The sequence below is a fragment of the Saccopteryx leptura genome, chromosome 3 (assembly GCF_036850995.1).
Source record: "Saccopteryx leptura isolate mSacLep1 chromosome 3, mSacLep1_pri_phased_curated, whole genome shotgun sequence".
Classification (NCBI taxonomy): domain Eukaryota; kingdom Metazoa; phylum Chordata; class Mammalia; order Chiroptera; family Emballonuridae; genus Saccopteryx; species Saccopteryx leptura.
Genome location: NC_089505.1, coordinates 266,486,390 through 266,504,671, shown reverse-complemented (window position 1 = coordinate 266,504,671; position 18,282 = coordinate 266,486,390). Strand labels below are relative to the sequence as shown.

At 38.8% G+C, this 18,282-nt stretch overlaps 1 protein-coding gene across 18 annotated transcripts in view; it reads right to left on the bottom strand.

Moving 5' to 3' along the window:
* Nucleotides 1-14,299, bottom strand: part of NRXN1 (neurexin 1) — a 1,251,736-nt gene extending 1,237,437 nt beyond the window's left edge. For all 18 annotated transcript variants that reach the window (XM_066378279.1, XM_066378280.1, XM_066378291.1 and 15 more), the window contains exon 1: nt 13,412-14,299. In XM_066378279.1, the coding sequence (XP_066234376.1) occupies nt 13,412-14,183 (772 nt within the window). In that variant the 5' untranslated portion in view covers nt 14,184-14,299. The remainder of the gene's footprint in view (nt 1-13,411) is intronic.
* Nucleotides 14,300-18,282: the final 3,983 nt, after the last annotated feature.

Below are 18,282 nucleotides of genomic sequence, written 5' to 3'. Positions count from 1 at the left end.
GCCATTTTTGCAAAAAATCTAAAGCATGAACTTGAATAATTTAAGAAAATTTCCTTGTGTCTCAGTTTTCTCAGCTGCAAAATGGAAGCAACAGCGCCTACCTCATAGGGTTGTGGAACTGCCTAAATGAATTACAGGTGGTCCCAGGGTTACAAATGAGATAGGTTCTATAGGTTTGAAATGTTTTCAAGTATTTATATGCACAGAAAGGTAAGATTAAATACTACGTTAAGACTAACATCTAAGTTGTATTTAATAGGTTAATTTTCCAGCTTATATGCAAATTCAACTTAAGAACAAACCTACAGAACCTATCTTGTTCATAGCCTGGAGACTGTTTATAAAGTATAAATGGCCTAACACAGAGTATGAGTTATGGAAGATTTTGCTACTTTTGCTATTATTGTTATTAGTCAGTATGAATAAGTCCAGTGATACTTAACCTGAACCTAAAGATAAATATAAAGAATGACTGTACTTCAAATGACTGAACTGTAGCTAATAATGTGTTTATCCTTGTTTTCTTTCTCCTATTCTCTATTCTCTTTAACTCAATCCCAGGGCTAGAAGTCAAGAATTCCATGTTCCAGTCCCCTCCTCCACTAACCAAAGGTATGATTCTTCAGCTTTTAAATCCCAGTTCTCAATATTTCAATGTTCTGGTTGTTTCAAAATTAGTTTTTAGTTCTTCTCTCTCTCTACTCTCAATTTACCTTCTTCTCCAACACTCATTTTTTCTATCATCTTCTTTTCTCCTATCTCCTGTTCCTCACTCTTAATGTTCTGCCTCATTTTCTCCACTATTATACAGGTTTCATAGCCCTCCTGAGGCCTCATCATCCTTCCATCCCCCACCTCTTATAGGAGAAAACATTCCAGGATATAGTACTTTAGCCCCAATTCAAATCTTTATTGTCTCAGTTTAGGATGAAACACAACATTTTCCATGTCATACAAACACAGACTCTATCCAGGAGGAATAAGGTCTGGGGCCCCGGGAAAAGAGGAGGCACCCAACACTTCATTTCCAGCCCCTTCAGGAAAGTGTACAGTTCTTAGTTAACGATCAGAGGAGTGCTGTTCCCAGATGAAGAATTAATCTAATTCCTGAAGCTCGATCTCTGCCTATACTTTTATGAAAGAAAGCAATGTAACTTTATTAGATGAAATTCAGGCAAAAAAAGAAAAAGAAACTTCAAATGTTATTTGAAGCCAAAAAGTATAAATTGCAATAAAATAAGAAAGCCATATTAATCTCACTCTACTATTCAAATTAAAACAAAGGTTTAAGAGGCCACAGGAAAAGAAAATTAATAATGTATGTATCCAAAAAAAATTCCCATATAATGACAAAAACTGACCAATGAGGCATTTATAGATGACATTTAAATATTCAAAACAAAAACTGTTATAGATTTCCTAACTGCTCTGGTACAAGAGGCTTCAGAGCTATTATTGACTTAAAAAAAAGGCTGTTGCAAAATATTCCTCTGGTGTTCTTTATTATTGAACTCATTGAGAGCTCAGTAAATAAAAATAGTCCCCTAGTTTTCTTATGTATGAAAGTTTTAAAAAGTCATTATTGATATTAGCTTAACTTTTTTCATCTTCTGGAACACAACTGTGGCTAATATTAAATAACAACTATTATTTAATAATTATAAAGTTCCATCCAAGTATAGTACTCTCAGGAACTGTCAGAACACTGTGAGAGTAAGATATAATACAGTTTGTTTTTCACACAACTCCCAGGAACAGTTGAGATGTAGTTAATAATATGAAAATGCTACTTTGCAGAAACCTCTAAATCTCTAATACCATGCCTGATCACATGAAATCATTTGTCTTCTATAAGGATAGACATTTTAGGTTTCTAAGGTCTTATATAGAAGAAAACATATATTAACTAGACTAGAGTCATGAAGACATTCTATTTTAAAGGCATGTTTAACCAATATATATTTTGGAGGATTTTAATATTATTTTCAAGACTTTAAAAAATATATTTGTCTGCTTACATTATGTGATTTTCTTGTGTAGGTCATGTTGCTGTGTATATCTCTCTGTTGCTACACATATACACACATACAAATCTGTACATCAAAACTAAATGTCTCATTATTTAGAAATACCTCAGTATTTTCTTTCACAGAAAGATGGTCCAGTTTTTAAAATACAAATTCATAGTTGTATTCTCCTACACATTTAATTGTGCATTTGGGTCATAAAATACAATATATCACTTCATACTTTACAATGGTTTTAATTAGATAAACTAATAATTTAGTGCCTTAAGCACCACATGTAATAATTTTAAATAAATTATTACATTATTTGCCTAAAAACATCTATTTTCAATTCAAGATAAAAAGCTTAAGCAGATGAGCAGTATCTTCCATACAATAGTTACACTTGTATGCTGCCACGCCAGCCATCTCCCTAAGGAGACTCCAGCATGCTTAATTATAGAAAGACATCATTACTCAGAAGAAAAACATGAGTCTTTCATTTCCTTGCCCCTGCTGGATGGGGGCAGCTCATTCTGCTGAATCTAGCAATGCCTAACTAATACTGAAGCTTCGCTGGGTCCACGTGCAGGCCAGGTATTGTTAGGTCATGAACAACAGTAGCTGCATCCATTACAGCTCATCATCCACACAGAATTCATTATTCCTATAATTAAACATAGAAAGGCCCTCCTGATGTTAGGGTGCTGGCGAAGCAACTGTTCTTCTTGGCAGTTCCTCTCTAACTTTAGGAGCAACAGATTCCTCCTGGGAACCAACCTGAGAAAGTCCTATTTGAAGCAGCACTTGCTCCTTTCCAGTGGTGTCACTGTATTTCTAATTACAGTACAGATCCTTTCGAGCACAAGTAGCTAGACAAGAGCCTGGGTCAACAACTTTGGTTTGCCTGGTCAGACTTGTTTTCCTCCCACTTCTTTCCAATAATAGTTTCTCATATATACCAGTAATAGCACAGAGAATACCTTTCTCAACTCAAAGAAATGCTCCTGAGTTCCATTTTAGGCCATATGTTGGGAAGCCAAATTCACTTAGCCAAAAAAAGACACTATCTGCTCCTTATGTAATTTCAATTAAGTGCCCTGTGTACCATCATCCATATCTTCAGCAGAACCATGTTCTAACTCAGCAACTCTCACAAAGTGTCTACTTATGTGACTGGGTTAGGTCTTTACATTTGTGCTGAATTACCATGGACTTTGACGTTTTCCATAATTTTATCTTCCAGCCTCTGAAAGGAATAGAAATTTTGAGTGGCATGCTTTGTGAAAACTAATTATTTTTATTTAAATGATCAAGAATTAGTTGTAATGTTCTTTTGATGCAATATACTGGGGCTTCTACTTACATTGGAGTAGAATTAACTCATTAAGCATAATATGAATAGATCAACAAAAAAAGTAAACAAGCAAATTTTAGAAACAAAGCCTAATCAATTCTTACATGCTATTGCACTTCTTTATTATGAAGACATTAGGAAATGGCAGGAAATTTAAGGGTCTTTCACAATACTCAATTTTGAAAGCCTTTATTATAAGTCAATTATTCAAATTAGCACCAGGTTGACAGCATCTATTAGCTGTTTGTTAACTAAAATACACATGCTATGTCATAGAACAGACAAGAGTTGTATGCTGGAGTAATTAATGGCCACGTAGGCTCAAATTTCACCTCTACCAGTGAGCTATTAAGCATTGGGCAACTTAGCCTTTCTAAGTCACAATTTTTTCATTTATAAAAGGGGAACTTTATAAAACATAGCAAATAGGATGTTGTATGAATAAATAAAGTAAGATGGACAAAACATTCTGTACAAGGTCTCTCACTCAGAAAACATTAAGTAGTAATTATAATAGCTACTGTGATTTTAAACAGAATAATTTTAAAGGGTGTTCAAATTCAAGAGGTGATTTCAGCACCATTAATAGAAGGTAGCTAGTACACCTTTTGAAAAAGTTTGATTCCTAATATTTTGGGGGGAAAATCATGTACATTTGTAGATTTAGACAATATTAGGAAATTTATAATTGGTCTAGTAATGTTTCTTCCAATATCTAGTCACTCATTTAAAACTGTATTGAGATCTTACAACATTGACATCATTCGATTACTTAAAATTTCAGCAGTGAAGTTGTCCTAATTTGAAAACTTACATTGCTTGAATATATGGGTAGCACTTTCAAGCAACAGATGCAAATGTAAAATAAAAACCTGTGTAATTTCTATTATTAAGACAAAAGAAATTAAAAACAAGTCCAAGAGTTGTACAGGTATTTAAAAGAGAATACTCTCTTTTCTTTCTATTAGATTTATTCAAATATAAATAAAATTGCTATCTAAAACAGTTTTCAGTTTATGTTACAAATATTTGACTCAATTAAAAATTTAAAATATGAATTTCTATTATAGATTTCTTTGTAAGTAAATTTTTATATGCAGTCAGTGCACTGGTATTCATTGAGCTGCATTTTTTCTATAATTTGAAATTTTTTTAATTAAAGTATATTACAGACAGGAAAGAAAATAAATTTTAAGTGTTTCACATAGTGAACTTATATACGCACATACACATACACCCATTTAACAGCCATCCAGATCAAGTGAAAGGCTCCATTGTGTCTTCTTCTAGTCAATACCATTCAAAGGCAACCTCTAATCTGACCTCTATCACTATAGATTTGTTTTGTTTTGAATTTCATCAAAATAGAATATAATATATGCTAATATACAAGTTGCAGCCTTAAATTACTTATTTTAGTAGGTTTTACACATGAGGAACAGAAGGACCAATATCCTCTTTAACCAGCTTGTCTGTACTGATATATCAGTATGTAGTAAGATAATTCTATCAAATCTTATACATACTATTGAGCATAAATTATCTATAATGACCCCAAAGCAGATTTACAGAACCATGCTTAACATTACCAGTATTAACATTCATTACATCCTAAATCCATCTTCCCTGCTTTTCAATTGATATTTCTTTTCAAATTTTCAAGTTTTTCTGAAAGTTTTTACATCTAATAGTCACTGACAAACATTCTGTGTCATAGGTTAGCATGAGATCACAATATATTAGTAGTCCAATTAAGTGATTTTTAATTTACAATATTGGAAATTGAAATATGGAACATTAATGGCCTTAATTCTACTTTTAACAGTGATTTAGAGGCAATGCCACATCTGGAGTTTAGTTTTTCAGATCCCAAGCCACATTCTGTTTAAACACACTGTGTAAATAATAACACGGCAGGAAAAGAATTTGAGACAGCATTGCACCTACTCTCATGTTCAAGTAGAAACATATAGAATCCATGCATAAGAGAGAAAAACAAAAAGTCATGCAATTTGAAGAATTCTAAAGCAACTAACAAAACCTTTTTTTTAAACTTAATTGAAACATTTTAAGACTTACTCTTTAGCAAAAGCCATGAAGTTACTAGATTCTTGTACTTCTGAGTAATAGAAAAGGGACCAAGCCATAAAATTATAGAGAAATATATGTAAAAAAAATAAGTTTTGAATAATGAGCTAAAAAGCTTTAGAATGCAAAAAAAAATTATTATTATTTTTTTGTATTTTTCTGAAGTTGGAAACGAGGAGGCAGTCAGACAGACTCCCGCATGTGCCTGACCGGGATCCACCCGGCATGCCCACCAGGGGGCGATGCTCTGCCCATTTGGGGCATTGCTCTGTTGCAACCACAGCCATTCCAGTGCCTGAGGCAGAGGCCACAGAGCCATCTTCAGTGCCCGGGCCAACTTTGCTCCAATGGAGCCTTGGCTGCAGGAGGGGAAGAGAGAGACAGAGAGGAAGGAGAGGGGGAGGGATGGAGAAAAAGATGGGCGCCTCTCCTGTGTGCCCTGGCTGGGAATCGAACCCGGGACTCCTGCACGCCAGGCCGATGCTCTACCACTGAGCCAACCGGCCAGGGCCGCAAAAAATTTTTTGAATTATGTCAAAAACACTTGCGTACTTTTTAGAAGTACAGTTTACAAAACAAATTCTAAAAATTAATTGATTCTCTCCATAACAACAGAACCTGAATATCTCTATAAGGCCTAATTTACAATGCACATAATAGGAGTTAATCTTACAACCAGTGTAGCCAACAAATGCTCATGGAGAAAGGGATATAGAATGGGGTCAATGAAACTTTTTAGGAAGCAGTGTGGCTTAGGGTCCTAATTCTCACAAGGCAGCTAAGAATAACATAAATATTACATAATCTTTTTTACAGTCAATCAGGAAGATTTTTTAAAAATCAGTTTAATTATCACATTTCACTTAATGGCATCCTGAACTAAAACACGATTTCAATGGTGTATATATGTAATTTTATGCCAAAAATATAATTTGTTCATGATAACTAAAGGAATATCTTGCTGGAGCTTTAAAACTCAAATATTATATATTATCTAGTTTCTCCACAGCATACATGTGAATAACTTTAACTTACAGGAGAACCTCAAAGACATTATAAATAGGAAAGATCCACTAAATCTACATCTATACATTAGGATAAATACAGTAAAAATCACTATTATGCATAGAATTGGGATGGATAAAGTATTAGTTTATGTGGAGAGTAATGTTTTTACAAATGTCTTTGTGTTGAAGGTTGCTTAATAATAGTAAAAATTCTCAAATAAAATACTATTTTTTAAATATTTTGAATCATGACTAGACATAAGTAACATTAAATTACAGCTGTGTAAAATAAAGATCATTGTCATTACAATTTTCTTTTTTTTTATAAGTTAAAATTTTGGGGCTAATCAAAGATCATTATTATGTTAGAATTTATTTTAAATGAGAAAAAAACTGTTCCATATTTGAATTGTTTGAGAGTGCCCCCTAAAGAAAATGGTTTTAGTCGGCATAGTGGTGTTAGTGATGGTGGTAGTAATTAGAACAAAAATAACATTGGACATTTCAGGATGTTTACTATGTGCCAGGCATTATTCTCAAATTCTCAAAGTTGTACATGAAGTCACCTGCTTAATTTTGATAAGATCCCTGTGAAGTGAGTACAATTATCGTCCCAGCTTCAAAGTTGACCAAACTGAGGTCTAGAAGCTTGAATGTATAACCACTTAAACCAGGCAGTATAGCCCTAGGGTCTGTATAATTTAACCTCCACTCTACAACAGCATCTCAACAGAGTTAAATGAAATCTCAAAATAATATATTCCACCTTGTTTGTGGCATTCTAGAATACTAACTCAGTTTTGATTATTAATTTAAGTCAAGATAAGTTTGTGGGTTTTTTTTTTTTTGTTTTTTACCAAATAGATGCCTTTCATTGTCATACTTTAAGAGCTTCCCAGAATATTTTATCTAGATCAAAATTATTGATAAATTTCTCATTCCACTACAAGCTCTTTCAGCACAGATGGTCCACCTTTCCTTACAATGGTAGACTACAAACAAAACTCTAATAAAATCTCTAAATTGTTTTTGCCTAGTCCCTACCTATATGGTAAATGCTTTAAATTTTTTAACCTTAAAAAGATTATATTTACCTACATAATATTTTCCTTTATTGTAGTGGTTAAAATACAGCAAGCGTAGAATCAATCAACCAATATATATTATTGTAAGAAAGACATGTTTAGCAAGGAACTTGAGGGTATAATGAAGTATGACATTGCCAGTGGGCTCCAGAAGCCTATAGATTCAATGGATATACCTGAAAGAAACCACAAGACAAAGCACATAAAGGGTCCAGATAATGCTTTTTACAGGTAGAACCAAAGTGTACCAAATAATGAATGGCCTTAGATTTCTATACATAAATAAACTCACAAAGACTCTAACTTCCTTAGAGAAAGAATCTTGTTCTTCCTCTATGTGGCCTAGTTCTGTCTACAGCTTACAGTGGGTGTTTAACAAATGTTGTTGACTGACAAACAGAAAATAATGCTTTCTTTTCTTTCCTTTCTTTCCTTTCTTTCCTTTCTTTTTCCTTTCTTTCCTTTCTTTTTCCTTTCTTTCCTTTCTTTCCTTTCTTTCCTTTCTTTCCTTTCTTTCTTTCTTTCCTTTCTTTCTTCCTTTCTTCCTTCCTTCTTGCCCCCTATCAATCTGTTCTATATACTGTAGCCAGAGTGACATTTTTGAAATACAAATTTAATACTGGCAACCTCCTCCTCCTCACCTTCCAAACTAAACTTTCATTGTTTTTCTACCACTTTTACAATAAAGATTAAAATCCTTGGCCAAGTCGAAAAGGCTCTGCATCATCTGCTCCCACCTCTTTCTCTAAGAGCTCCATATTCAAAGAACTTCCTTTGTTGCTTGACTATGCTGTAACATCTCCCACACCAGGATTCTGAGCCTAATATTTCTCCTTTGCCCTTATCTAGTTAATTAAGTTGTCACAATACCATGTACCAGTTCTCCAAATACATACTACCATTTAAAATTTGCATTAATTTATTTATTTTTACTCTTGTGCCTCCTCACTGGAATGCAAGGTTTGTGAAGGAATTATTTCTGAGACAACCAATATAGTAAATAGACAACTATTTACTATATTGATGCCTGATTTTAGTATTCAAGCACATATAAAGCCCTCGATATTTGTTGAATAAAGAAATGGATGAGTAAGTAAATGAGTGAATATGGTTGTCTATCTGGTCATATTAGTAAAGACATAAAAAGCAGGGTTTTTATTAAATGACATCTATCACACTGCCATATTTAGTAATATTGAGCAATCAACCATCATAAGCCATATGTGTTTATGGCCATTTAAATAGGGAATGTAAATAAAAGAGACACTCAGAGTCTAGTATGAAATTTTAATATAAATGAACCTGAAATGCATAAAACCTGGAGCAGGAAATTCTAAAAAGTTTAACTTAATTTCTCAATAATTAGCCTTTTATTCTCATTTTTAAGCAGGATAGCCATGGTAGTCACCAATTCTTTTAAGCTGCTAGGAACTATTAGTCCTTTTAAGTAGAAGCCTATTAAATAATAATGAATCCAAGGCACTTAGATAAGTATGATTCACTGAAAAAGCTATGTACCCCACAATCATCCATTATTTAGGAAAAATGACATTCTTAGGTAGTTCAAGTTGAAGACTAACTCGATGGGTCAAAGAGCCTAAGTGATGCATAAGTTAGTTGTGTTCCATCAGTCATATATATATATATATATATATATATATATATATATATGAATATATATATATATTCTTTTAATTAATGCCTGAACTTAAAAAACTATCAACCCTAATAAACTGGAAATCTTATTCAGCAGACCTGATAATACAGGGCTTGAGAAAGTTTGTGCTCTTACCCAGTGTTGGGCAGATAAAATGTATTATGCTCACTTTGTTAAAAATAGGCGCTGCCCACGTGAGGCCATTGCCCAGGTGATATTAATGTGTGTTGAGGATTGTTGTAGCCTGAGGCTTGGTTTTGGGATTAAGCCTGTCCCACCCTTTTTGGTGTGAGGTGGTACAATCCTATCATGCCTCAGAGAAGTGACTTTGTATTAGAGACTTCCCTATTATGTATATTGGATTAAGGGTTTGGATTTCTACATTATAAAAGGGAGGCAGAACGGGACTCCGCTCTTGGTTCCTGAGGTTAGCATGAGAGAGTGGAGAGAGTAGAGCCAGCAGCTAAAGGAGGCCATGTGGAGGAGGCCAGGAGAAGCAGCCAAGATGGCGGAGTGCTGAGTGAGATGCCAGTTTGTACAGAGTTTGTATCTGGGATAAGGAAGGAGATGGGGAACTGAGGAAAATAAGGCTGGTGAGCTAGAAACCTTTGATTCTAGGAAACTCGGATAAGTCAGTGGCTTTGTGAGCACTGAGTGTGACTGGGTTTTGGAGTCCAGTGTGTATTTTTACTTGCCCACCGGGTGCAAGGTAGGATTAAAGGCTATGGCCCACCAGTTTTTGGCTCCATGGTTTCTTTACCGACTGTCCGAATCCAATGCGAACCTGCATGGGCCGGGCTGTTTTGATAGTGGCCCTGGCCCTGATTACTGGCTTTACACCCAGGCTCTGCCAATAACCTGTTCATGACATTAAAGATTTCTTTTGTTCTCTTTCCATGAGCACATTAATAAATAAAATTTTCTAGGCCTGAATAAAGAAAAGATGAAAGTGAACTTCTTAAGTAAAAAATATTCTAGAAATTCAGAGGTGCATAAATTGTTTCAAGACATTCTAGACCTTGGCCAGTTGGCTCAATGGTAGAGCATCGGCCCAGCATATGGATGTCTCAGGTTCAATTCCTAGTCAAGGCACATGGGAAAAGTGAACATCTGCTCTCCACCTCTCCCCCCTCTCTTCCTCTCTCTCTCCCTCTCCCTCTCTCTCTCTCTCTCTCTTCCTCTCCTGCAGCCATAGATCAGTTGGAGAAAAGTTGGCCCCAGGCACTGAGGCCATGGCCTCAACTCATGCAATAAAAATAGCTTGTTTGTCAAGCAATAGAGCAATAGTGCCAGATGGGCAGAACATCGCCCAGCAGGGAGCTTGCTGGGTGGATTCTGGTCGGGGTGCATGTGGGAGTCTGGGAGTCTGTCTCTCTGCCTCCCCACTTCTCACTTAAGTAAAATTTTAAAAAAAAAGTAAAAGGAAAAGACATTCTAGGCCATGGGGTGAAAAGAGAATAGTCTTACCGTCTTTTTAGTAGTTTTATGGTATTTTAAATACAAAGGCAATAGAAATAATATTAGACATTTTTATTAAGTTTAAAAAATATAGTTGAATCCAGATATCATTTAAGTTTTATTTAATGGTTGCTGTTATTTTTTTTCTACTTTTCTCTAGTGAATGTGAATTTGTTTTAAATTAGTTTGTAAGAAGAATGCCGCAGTCATTGTGAATACTGGCTAGAGGAAGGGCTTTGTTTATACTTCATCTGAATAGAAATAATCTATCCCTAGCCATCAATAGATGATTGGTGTTGGGAGAGGCATCAATTCTCAATTAATTATTTAATAGTCACTTGACACACATGAAACAGGGAAAAAAATCAAAATGGAACCAATCCTTTTGGGAAGACTTTGCCTTATCATCTCCCATTTATGTGATAATCAAAGGAATCCAGCCTTTTGTTTTCTTTTCACAACTACTAATGATCTTTGCACTCCCGTTTAGGCTCAAATTTTCAAAACGAATCAACGCTCCAAAATAATCCTGATGGATTTTCTATTCTCGGTTGACTTGCCTTATACATCAGGTATTATACTGTTTAATTATGTAGCTTGATAATTCCAAATTCTTCACCTTACAGAAAGAGCTATCCACTTGCAAAGTAAAATGCATTTCAGAGACATCTAATTCTGCTTCTCTTCAACAGTTCACTATTGTCATGCTTCTTTCTCCACTCTTAACTACTCCCGATTATGCATGATCCCTGTATCCCTACGTTAAAAATACATGGAAAAATTAAAATTTTCTTTAAAACACCCTCCCATAAAGAACAAGCTGTGTCATATTTGTTTCCTAATTTAAGGAAGCAAGTTATACCTCATGTGTCCTTCATTAAATTGCCTGCTCTGTATTTTAAAGTGGCATTGGGATACTTAGCACAATTTTTGCCATAAAATAATGTTCATTTTTACTCATTTCTATTAATCAGTGTATAGGTATGCAACTTCAAATTATATTATTGCAAATCATCACATGTAGCTATCTTATTCATGATTTACAGTTAAGTTAGATTTGGTAGAGGGCAACATGTATTGTTTTATTTATGTAAAATGTAACTACAAGGTCTGATGCTAAATCCATGGAAATTTACTGGCCAAGCTGAAGTGCAGTACAGGCCATGGAATACACAGTCTTCTATAATGACTTAAGCCAAAATATAATGAAAACAAAAGCCCTCATGAAAATAGAGCAAGAAAATAACCTTTTACAATTTTCATAAACTCATGAACTCTGCTAATGACCAGCTTTTTTTCTTTCTATCTCCCTTTGCTGTTTAAACAATTACAAATTGTATCAAGTCTTCAATTTTCTAAAAGTCAGGTGAGAGGGAACTGCCAAGTCTAATAAAATTTACAAGGGCTAGTTCCCCTTAGCAGTGTCAGCAAAAACCCCCAGAAGACATTATACAATAATATACAGCCATACATAGATTTTAGTCCCTACAGCTTTTGAAATCAGATTTAATAATTCACCTCTTTTTAAATTTCAACCATAAATAGCACTTACCCATGTGTAGATTACCTTGGTTTGACCATAAGCTATCTACTTTAAACCCTGGCACCTTCCTTCTGCTTAGCCACAGGCATGTCCATGTTTCATTGTTTTCATATCACTCACTTTCTGTTCATAAGCTTTTCTGTATTTATACAATATTTTCCCTTGATCACTGTCATGTAGTAATATTGGAGAAACTATTGACTAAACTGTATATAAAGCAGAGAAAATAAAGCTTAGATCTGGTTTTATTTTAAATTTCACACTGTTTCGATCTCTAACAACAGAAATGACAACGTAGCCTCCCCCTCTCAGATTGATAACATTAGCTGAATATCCTCAGATAATCTCCTGCAATCCTTCATAGACATCCTGTTTATTAGCTTTCCAGACAACACCATCTAAATTTCTCTTCCCAAAGCATCTGCTAATTGAGAAATGCTATTTAATCTCTAACATTTCTAAACATTAGCTGGCCTGTCTCCCACTTAAGAAACCACAGAAATCACATCATTTTATTTAAATTGACAAATGTTGGATTTGGTCATAACCATAGAAACTAACGTTAATTGCAAGAACCCTCCTTCCAATCAAGAAAATCTTCACATGCTCCCTCCTCCATCCTTCCACAACCAGTAAAAGGACTTCACACTTTACTTTGTAAAAGGCACAGCCATGCCCACGAATCCTGTTCTCTCGTGTCTTTTACCAACAGTAACTATGTGGGGATTCTCAAGCATTGTGAAGCTGCCCTGCACTTCATTCTTCACCAAACGTGTGCTCAATCATCTGGATACAATTTGCAACTAGTGGGGGAAATCTGAGCGCTAGGGACTTAAAGGTGGCAAAGGAAAGCCCAGTGGTTACTCGGGTGAAGTACAGGGAGCAGCCTGGCAGGGAATCCAAGGAATGAGTTGGACAGGTCATCCTGCTCGCCACGTGGTTGGGAGTAGGGCTGCTAGAAAGGGCTCCCAGGAGGAAACTGAACCTGGAAATGTGGCTGCTCAACCATTAAAAGGATGTCAAGGGAGAAGCTGTGGGAGGTGATGAGGCGGAGAGGCCAGACACAGGTCTTCACCTGGACACCAACGGACACGCTGTCCTGAGAAGGAGCTCCCCATGCACCAGCCCAGCCACCCGCGCGCCCTGGCTCCCGGGCCCTGCTCGGGACAGAGGACAGCCCCGGGGCTGTGGGTCGGGCGTCGGGCCTTACCTTGGCTGCAGTCCTTGCCGTGGAAGCCGGTCCGCGAGCAGTCGCACACCGCCTGGTCGTCCACCACGGAGCACACGCCTCCGTTGAGACACACGCCCGCCTCGCCCTCCTCGCCCGCCTCGCACGGGCTCCCGCCGCCGCTGTTGGGGGGCTCGTCGTCCAGCTTCACCTCGCCACTGTCCACGGGCAGGGCCTGCGAGGAGTTGACCCGCACGTCCCGGATCCACCCTTTAAAGGGCTCCCGCTCGCGCACCGAGGCCAGCGTGAGCTTGAGCGCCGTGGCGCGCAGTTCGGGCGGCAGCCCGCCCACGAAGAGGCCGCTGAACACCGTCATGTCCCGGCGCTTGGACTTGACCTCCACCCACTTGGCCTCCGCCTGGTCGATGAAGAGCGTGGTGTTGCGGAACTGGCGGCGGATCAGCACGCTGTGCCAGGCGCCGTCGTTGACCGGCGTGTCCGCCAGCAGCGTGGCGGGCTCGGCGCAGAAGATGGAGAAGCTGAGCTGCAGGCGGCCGCCGCGCGTCAGGATGAGCTCCAGGAAGTCGCAGAAGCCCTCGTCGTCGAAGTAGAGCACGAGGCCGCGGGCGCTGCGCGTCTTCAGCTGGAAGCTCATCTCGCTCTCGCAGCAGGCGTTCCACTTGGGGAAGCGCGTCCACTGGCCCTCGGCGCCCGGGAACTCGAGCCCGCTGCCCAGCTCGGCCCAGCAGCCCAGGAGCAGCAGCGAGAGGCACAGAAGAAAGCAGCCCCCGCGCTGGAGAAGCGCCGTCCCCATGCTCGGGGCTGGGGGGCGGCGGGGGGGTGCCGGGGCCGACAGGGTCAAAACCGTCCTGGACACCGTGATGCAGAAATAAGGGTCCGGGGTCAGGAGAGTAGAGGCGTGGGTAAGAGTGGGAGGGATGCACCCTCCTTTATCTAGCTCTTTTTTTCTTCTTCTTCTTCCAGTAAGCTCTCCCTCTCTCCCTGTAGCCCCCTGCCAACTGGAAAACGTAGACCCCAGTGGTACAGGGCAGCCGCAAAACTTCCAGACCAAAGGGAGGATACACTTTGGAAGCAACGTTCCGGGAAAGGCTTCCACAGGAGGTCAAGGGAAATCACTCATCCATTTGAGTCCCATGAACTAGTTAAAGGGCATCCGTGGTGTCAACAGACGTTTCACTCCTGAAATATCAACATCTGCAGGGTACCATCAGCTGTACCAGGCAAAAGGGAAGCAGAAAGAGTCAGGTAGGAAGTAAACACTTCTCTGGGAAGCACAAGATGCCAGCAATGGACCAGAATCCTTGGATGCTTGTAAATGCCTTCTCCAGAAGTAGTGTCCCAAACCAGAAGGCAGAAAGGGGTTTCTTGTCTCTTTGGAGCACCACTCATCAACCCCAGGGTAATTTCAAAGGCCTGTGTCTTCTGTCATATCATGGACTTCCAGCACCACTGTAGCCAAAGCAGAATTCCTTGTGCATGGCCTCTCAGGATGGATGTTCTTTCTCCTTATCCCTCCCAGCAGCCAGGTGCAAACCCAGAAGCTGTGAAATAGCCACAAGCTGTCAGATGTGGAAATCACAACAGCTCCTCTTCTTTTCTCTCCACCTCTGCAAGGCCAAGCGAAGATGTTGGCATATCAATTGCTTGTGTGTTGGTGATGCATTTTGGTTTTGTTTTGTCTTTTAATAAGGACCCAGAAATCTGCAGAGAATTAAAATAAAGTTCTGAAGTCATCCGTAGTATCATATAAATCATTATTCAGCTCAGAAACCAGGTACATAACTATTTCTGTTGGTAAGTCAGAGTAACCTTATTGGAAGGAATTTGTTTTGATCTACCTATAATTAAGACCTAATATGTCCTAATAGTTAATATCACACTCTTACAATCATCCACTACACCCTTGTAGTTTATTATAACTGTTAATAGGTAACCGCCTCCCAGGTTTTCAAGGAGATTTGGTTATGGTTATCTTCTACTTTTTCCGAGAAAGTACACTTTTTTTAAATATATGAAGAGAGGTGCAAAAAGGCTCTTTTAAAGTCTTCTGTACATGAACAATAAAAATACAACCTATTCAAATGTCAGTTAATAGCTGATTTTACAACAGGAAAAGCAGATCAAACTCTCCACTGGAAGCTGACAGCTTGAATTTCCATATCGTTATTACCATTTTATTTTTCTCAGAGAGAAAGGGAATATTGATGGTTTATTGAGAGTATTTTAAATTTTTAAACAATTGATTTTCTCCTTTTTAGGTATAATCTATTACAGAAGAAAATATCTAACTGGAGTCAAATATCTATTTTTTGGCAGTATTAATGTTTCAATTGACATTAACTCATACAGATGTGTAAAGTATTTCATATTTGCCTAACAATATAGTGATCTTAACTCCTTCTCAAGTACTTATCTGGCTGTCAGCTCTTAGGATTTGTGTGGTCAGAACAGCAGTTGGTATGTGTGTTACCTTAGCTGATACAGTTATAAGATGCTAGAATTTAAAATATTTTTGAATCACTCACTACACTATTAAATCACCTGATTTTATTCAACTCTAATATGGCAGGTTCTTGAAATGGTACAGAAATCATACTGAGTTGTTGGAAGTAACTTTTTAACCAATAAATATTATTCTCACATTTTGACCAAAAAATCACAGATGTATAATCTGGTCATGTCAAGCAAACATATATATACCCCCACACCACATATACACAAGCACACACACACACACGCACACAGTTTATTACTTGGACACAGAACCTCACAATCCAATTAACACTTTTTTTCCCTACAAGCTGAAACTAGCAGTAATTTATGACACCGCATTGTGCTGCTGCTCCTCCATGGAGAGAGCTGAGCACATTTCTCTTCAGTACAGAGCAATCCCTACAGGTGTCAGCTGAGAGCCACCAAGCGAGGGGATCCCACTTCAAGTTCCTCCCCAGATGAAATTGATGACTGGTTCTTTCTCTTTAAACACATACAGAACACTAAACACACACACACTCTTTTTCACACACACACACACACACACACACACTCCACTAGCAAAAGGAAATAAAAATCCCAGTTGCTTATTTATTATGGCTGATACATCCCACACCATCACCAGTCACCAGCCATATCTTGTCTACTCCTGTGCCAAGCCCAATGAAAGGTGCTCTTAAAAATCACTCTAAGATAGCATACTATTCAATATACTCATTTTTTTTAATTGGACTAAGGAAACAGCCAAGTCTCCAATCATTTGTGAACTAATTCTGGAATTTCAAGATCAAGAATAATGCTTTGTAACCATCCACAAGCTCATGGTTTTAAAAACCATTTTTATTTATGACTTGGTTGGAGCCAGTTATTTTACTAATTAATATTACATAGATCACAAAACCTTTCAACAACCTCTCTTCTGCCCTCCCCCAGTAATGCATACCTTGACGGTTTTTTAAGGAATGATGAAGGGAAGGGAAACACACATATATATTCTTAAGCACAGGGGAGGTCAACTGACTATCCAGTTCTTAGAGGAAGCTCATTGTGTGTGAGAAGAGTATCTGTATTTATATGGAAAAAGAGGATTCTCTCTAGGTGCCGGAAAAACCTGGCGAGTTCACAAATTAGAGGATGAAATAAAAGGATCTGAAAAACAACCTTACTGCAGCCAAAGGAAGAAGCGCTCTAATTCAAAAGCAGACTAACAGCCTCATTAATCTTTTCTTTCATTTCTAGAATCAGATTCATTCCCAAGCCACTGGAAGGATCGATACAGTATGCTCATCGGCTGCAGTTGCATTTATTTTAATATGTTTGTGGTATAACACGGGCGCGCACACACACACACACATACACACATGCACAGACACCTTTCTATGCACCCTTCAATATATGCCATCATAAAGAACGTCAAAATTGTGGGTGAATTTTAGAAGTGCCTATTATTATCTCCCGGCTTTTGCAAAGTCCATCAATACCAATGCACACCCAAAATTCTCCCTGGCTTTCCCGCCCAGTCTCCAAGCTTCATCTCTAATGCCAGCGCAGTTTCTCGGAGCCTGGAGTCGACTACAGAAATTAAGGATTGGCACAGCATGCGGCTGATGGGGAAGAGAAAGAAAAATGTAGATAATAGATATATTTTATTGCTTTGGTTTCTAACTTGCCTGTACCTTTCTTTTGCTAATAAATCACTGCATTCAGCCTCTAAGTTACTACCTCAGTATCACCACCTCATCTTCTTGCCATCTATTTAAAAAGCTGCATGCAAAACAACCAGCATCTATACTCCTCCACCCTCCCGCCACCCACCCTTCCCCGTGCATTTGTAGCAGATCCTGGCTCACTTACAACGGGGAAAGATATCCTTCTCCAGCTTGCCTCGCCCCATCCCCTCCCCCCCCAACCCAAATTGGGCTTCTTTACCTGCCGGGTTATTCCCCTTAGCTCGAGCCTGAGCCTGAAGCATGCATCGGTCAAAGAGAATTTCCTGAGGTCTGAGGATAAGGCGACTGCCGCTGCCTTTTCAGAGGCGTCAGGCTTGAGCGTCTATCTCCAGGAGTGCGGGAGGGAAGAACAGGCAACGGAGGGGAGCAGAAGGAGGAGGAGAGGCAAAGAGCTGGGAAGGAGGAGGCAGCGGTGGAGCCCGAGAAGGCTGGGTTACGTGACGCGGGGTACTGTCCTTCTGAAAGGGAAGGGCGGAGCTGAGCTCTCCGCAGTACCATGGAGAGCGGCGGGCCGTCCTCAAGCTGAGATGCTGGTGGGGTTGGCCCACGGGCGCCGCTCCTCCAGCTCCGGGTCAGGATGCTGCGGAGCAAGCAGGGGGAGGCCGATCCGGGGGGCGGGGACCTGCCGCAAGAGCTTCTAACTTGTCACCACCCACCCTCCGGGGAGGA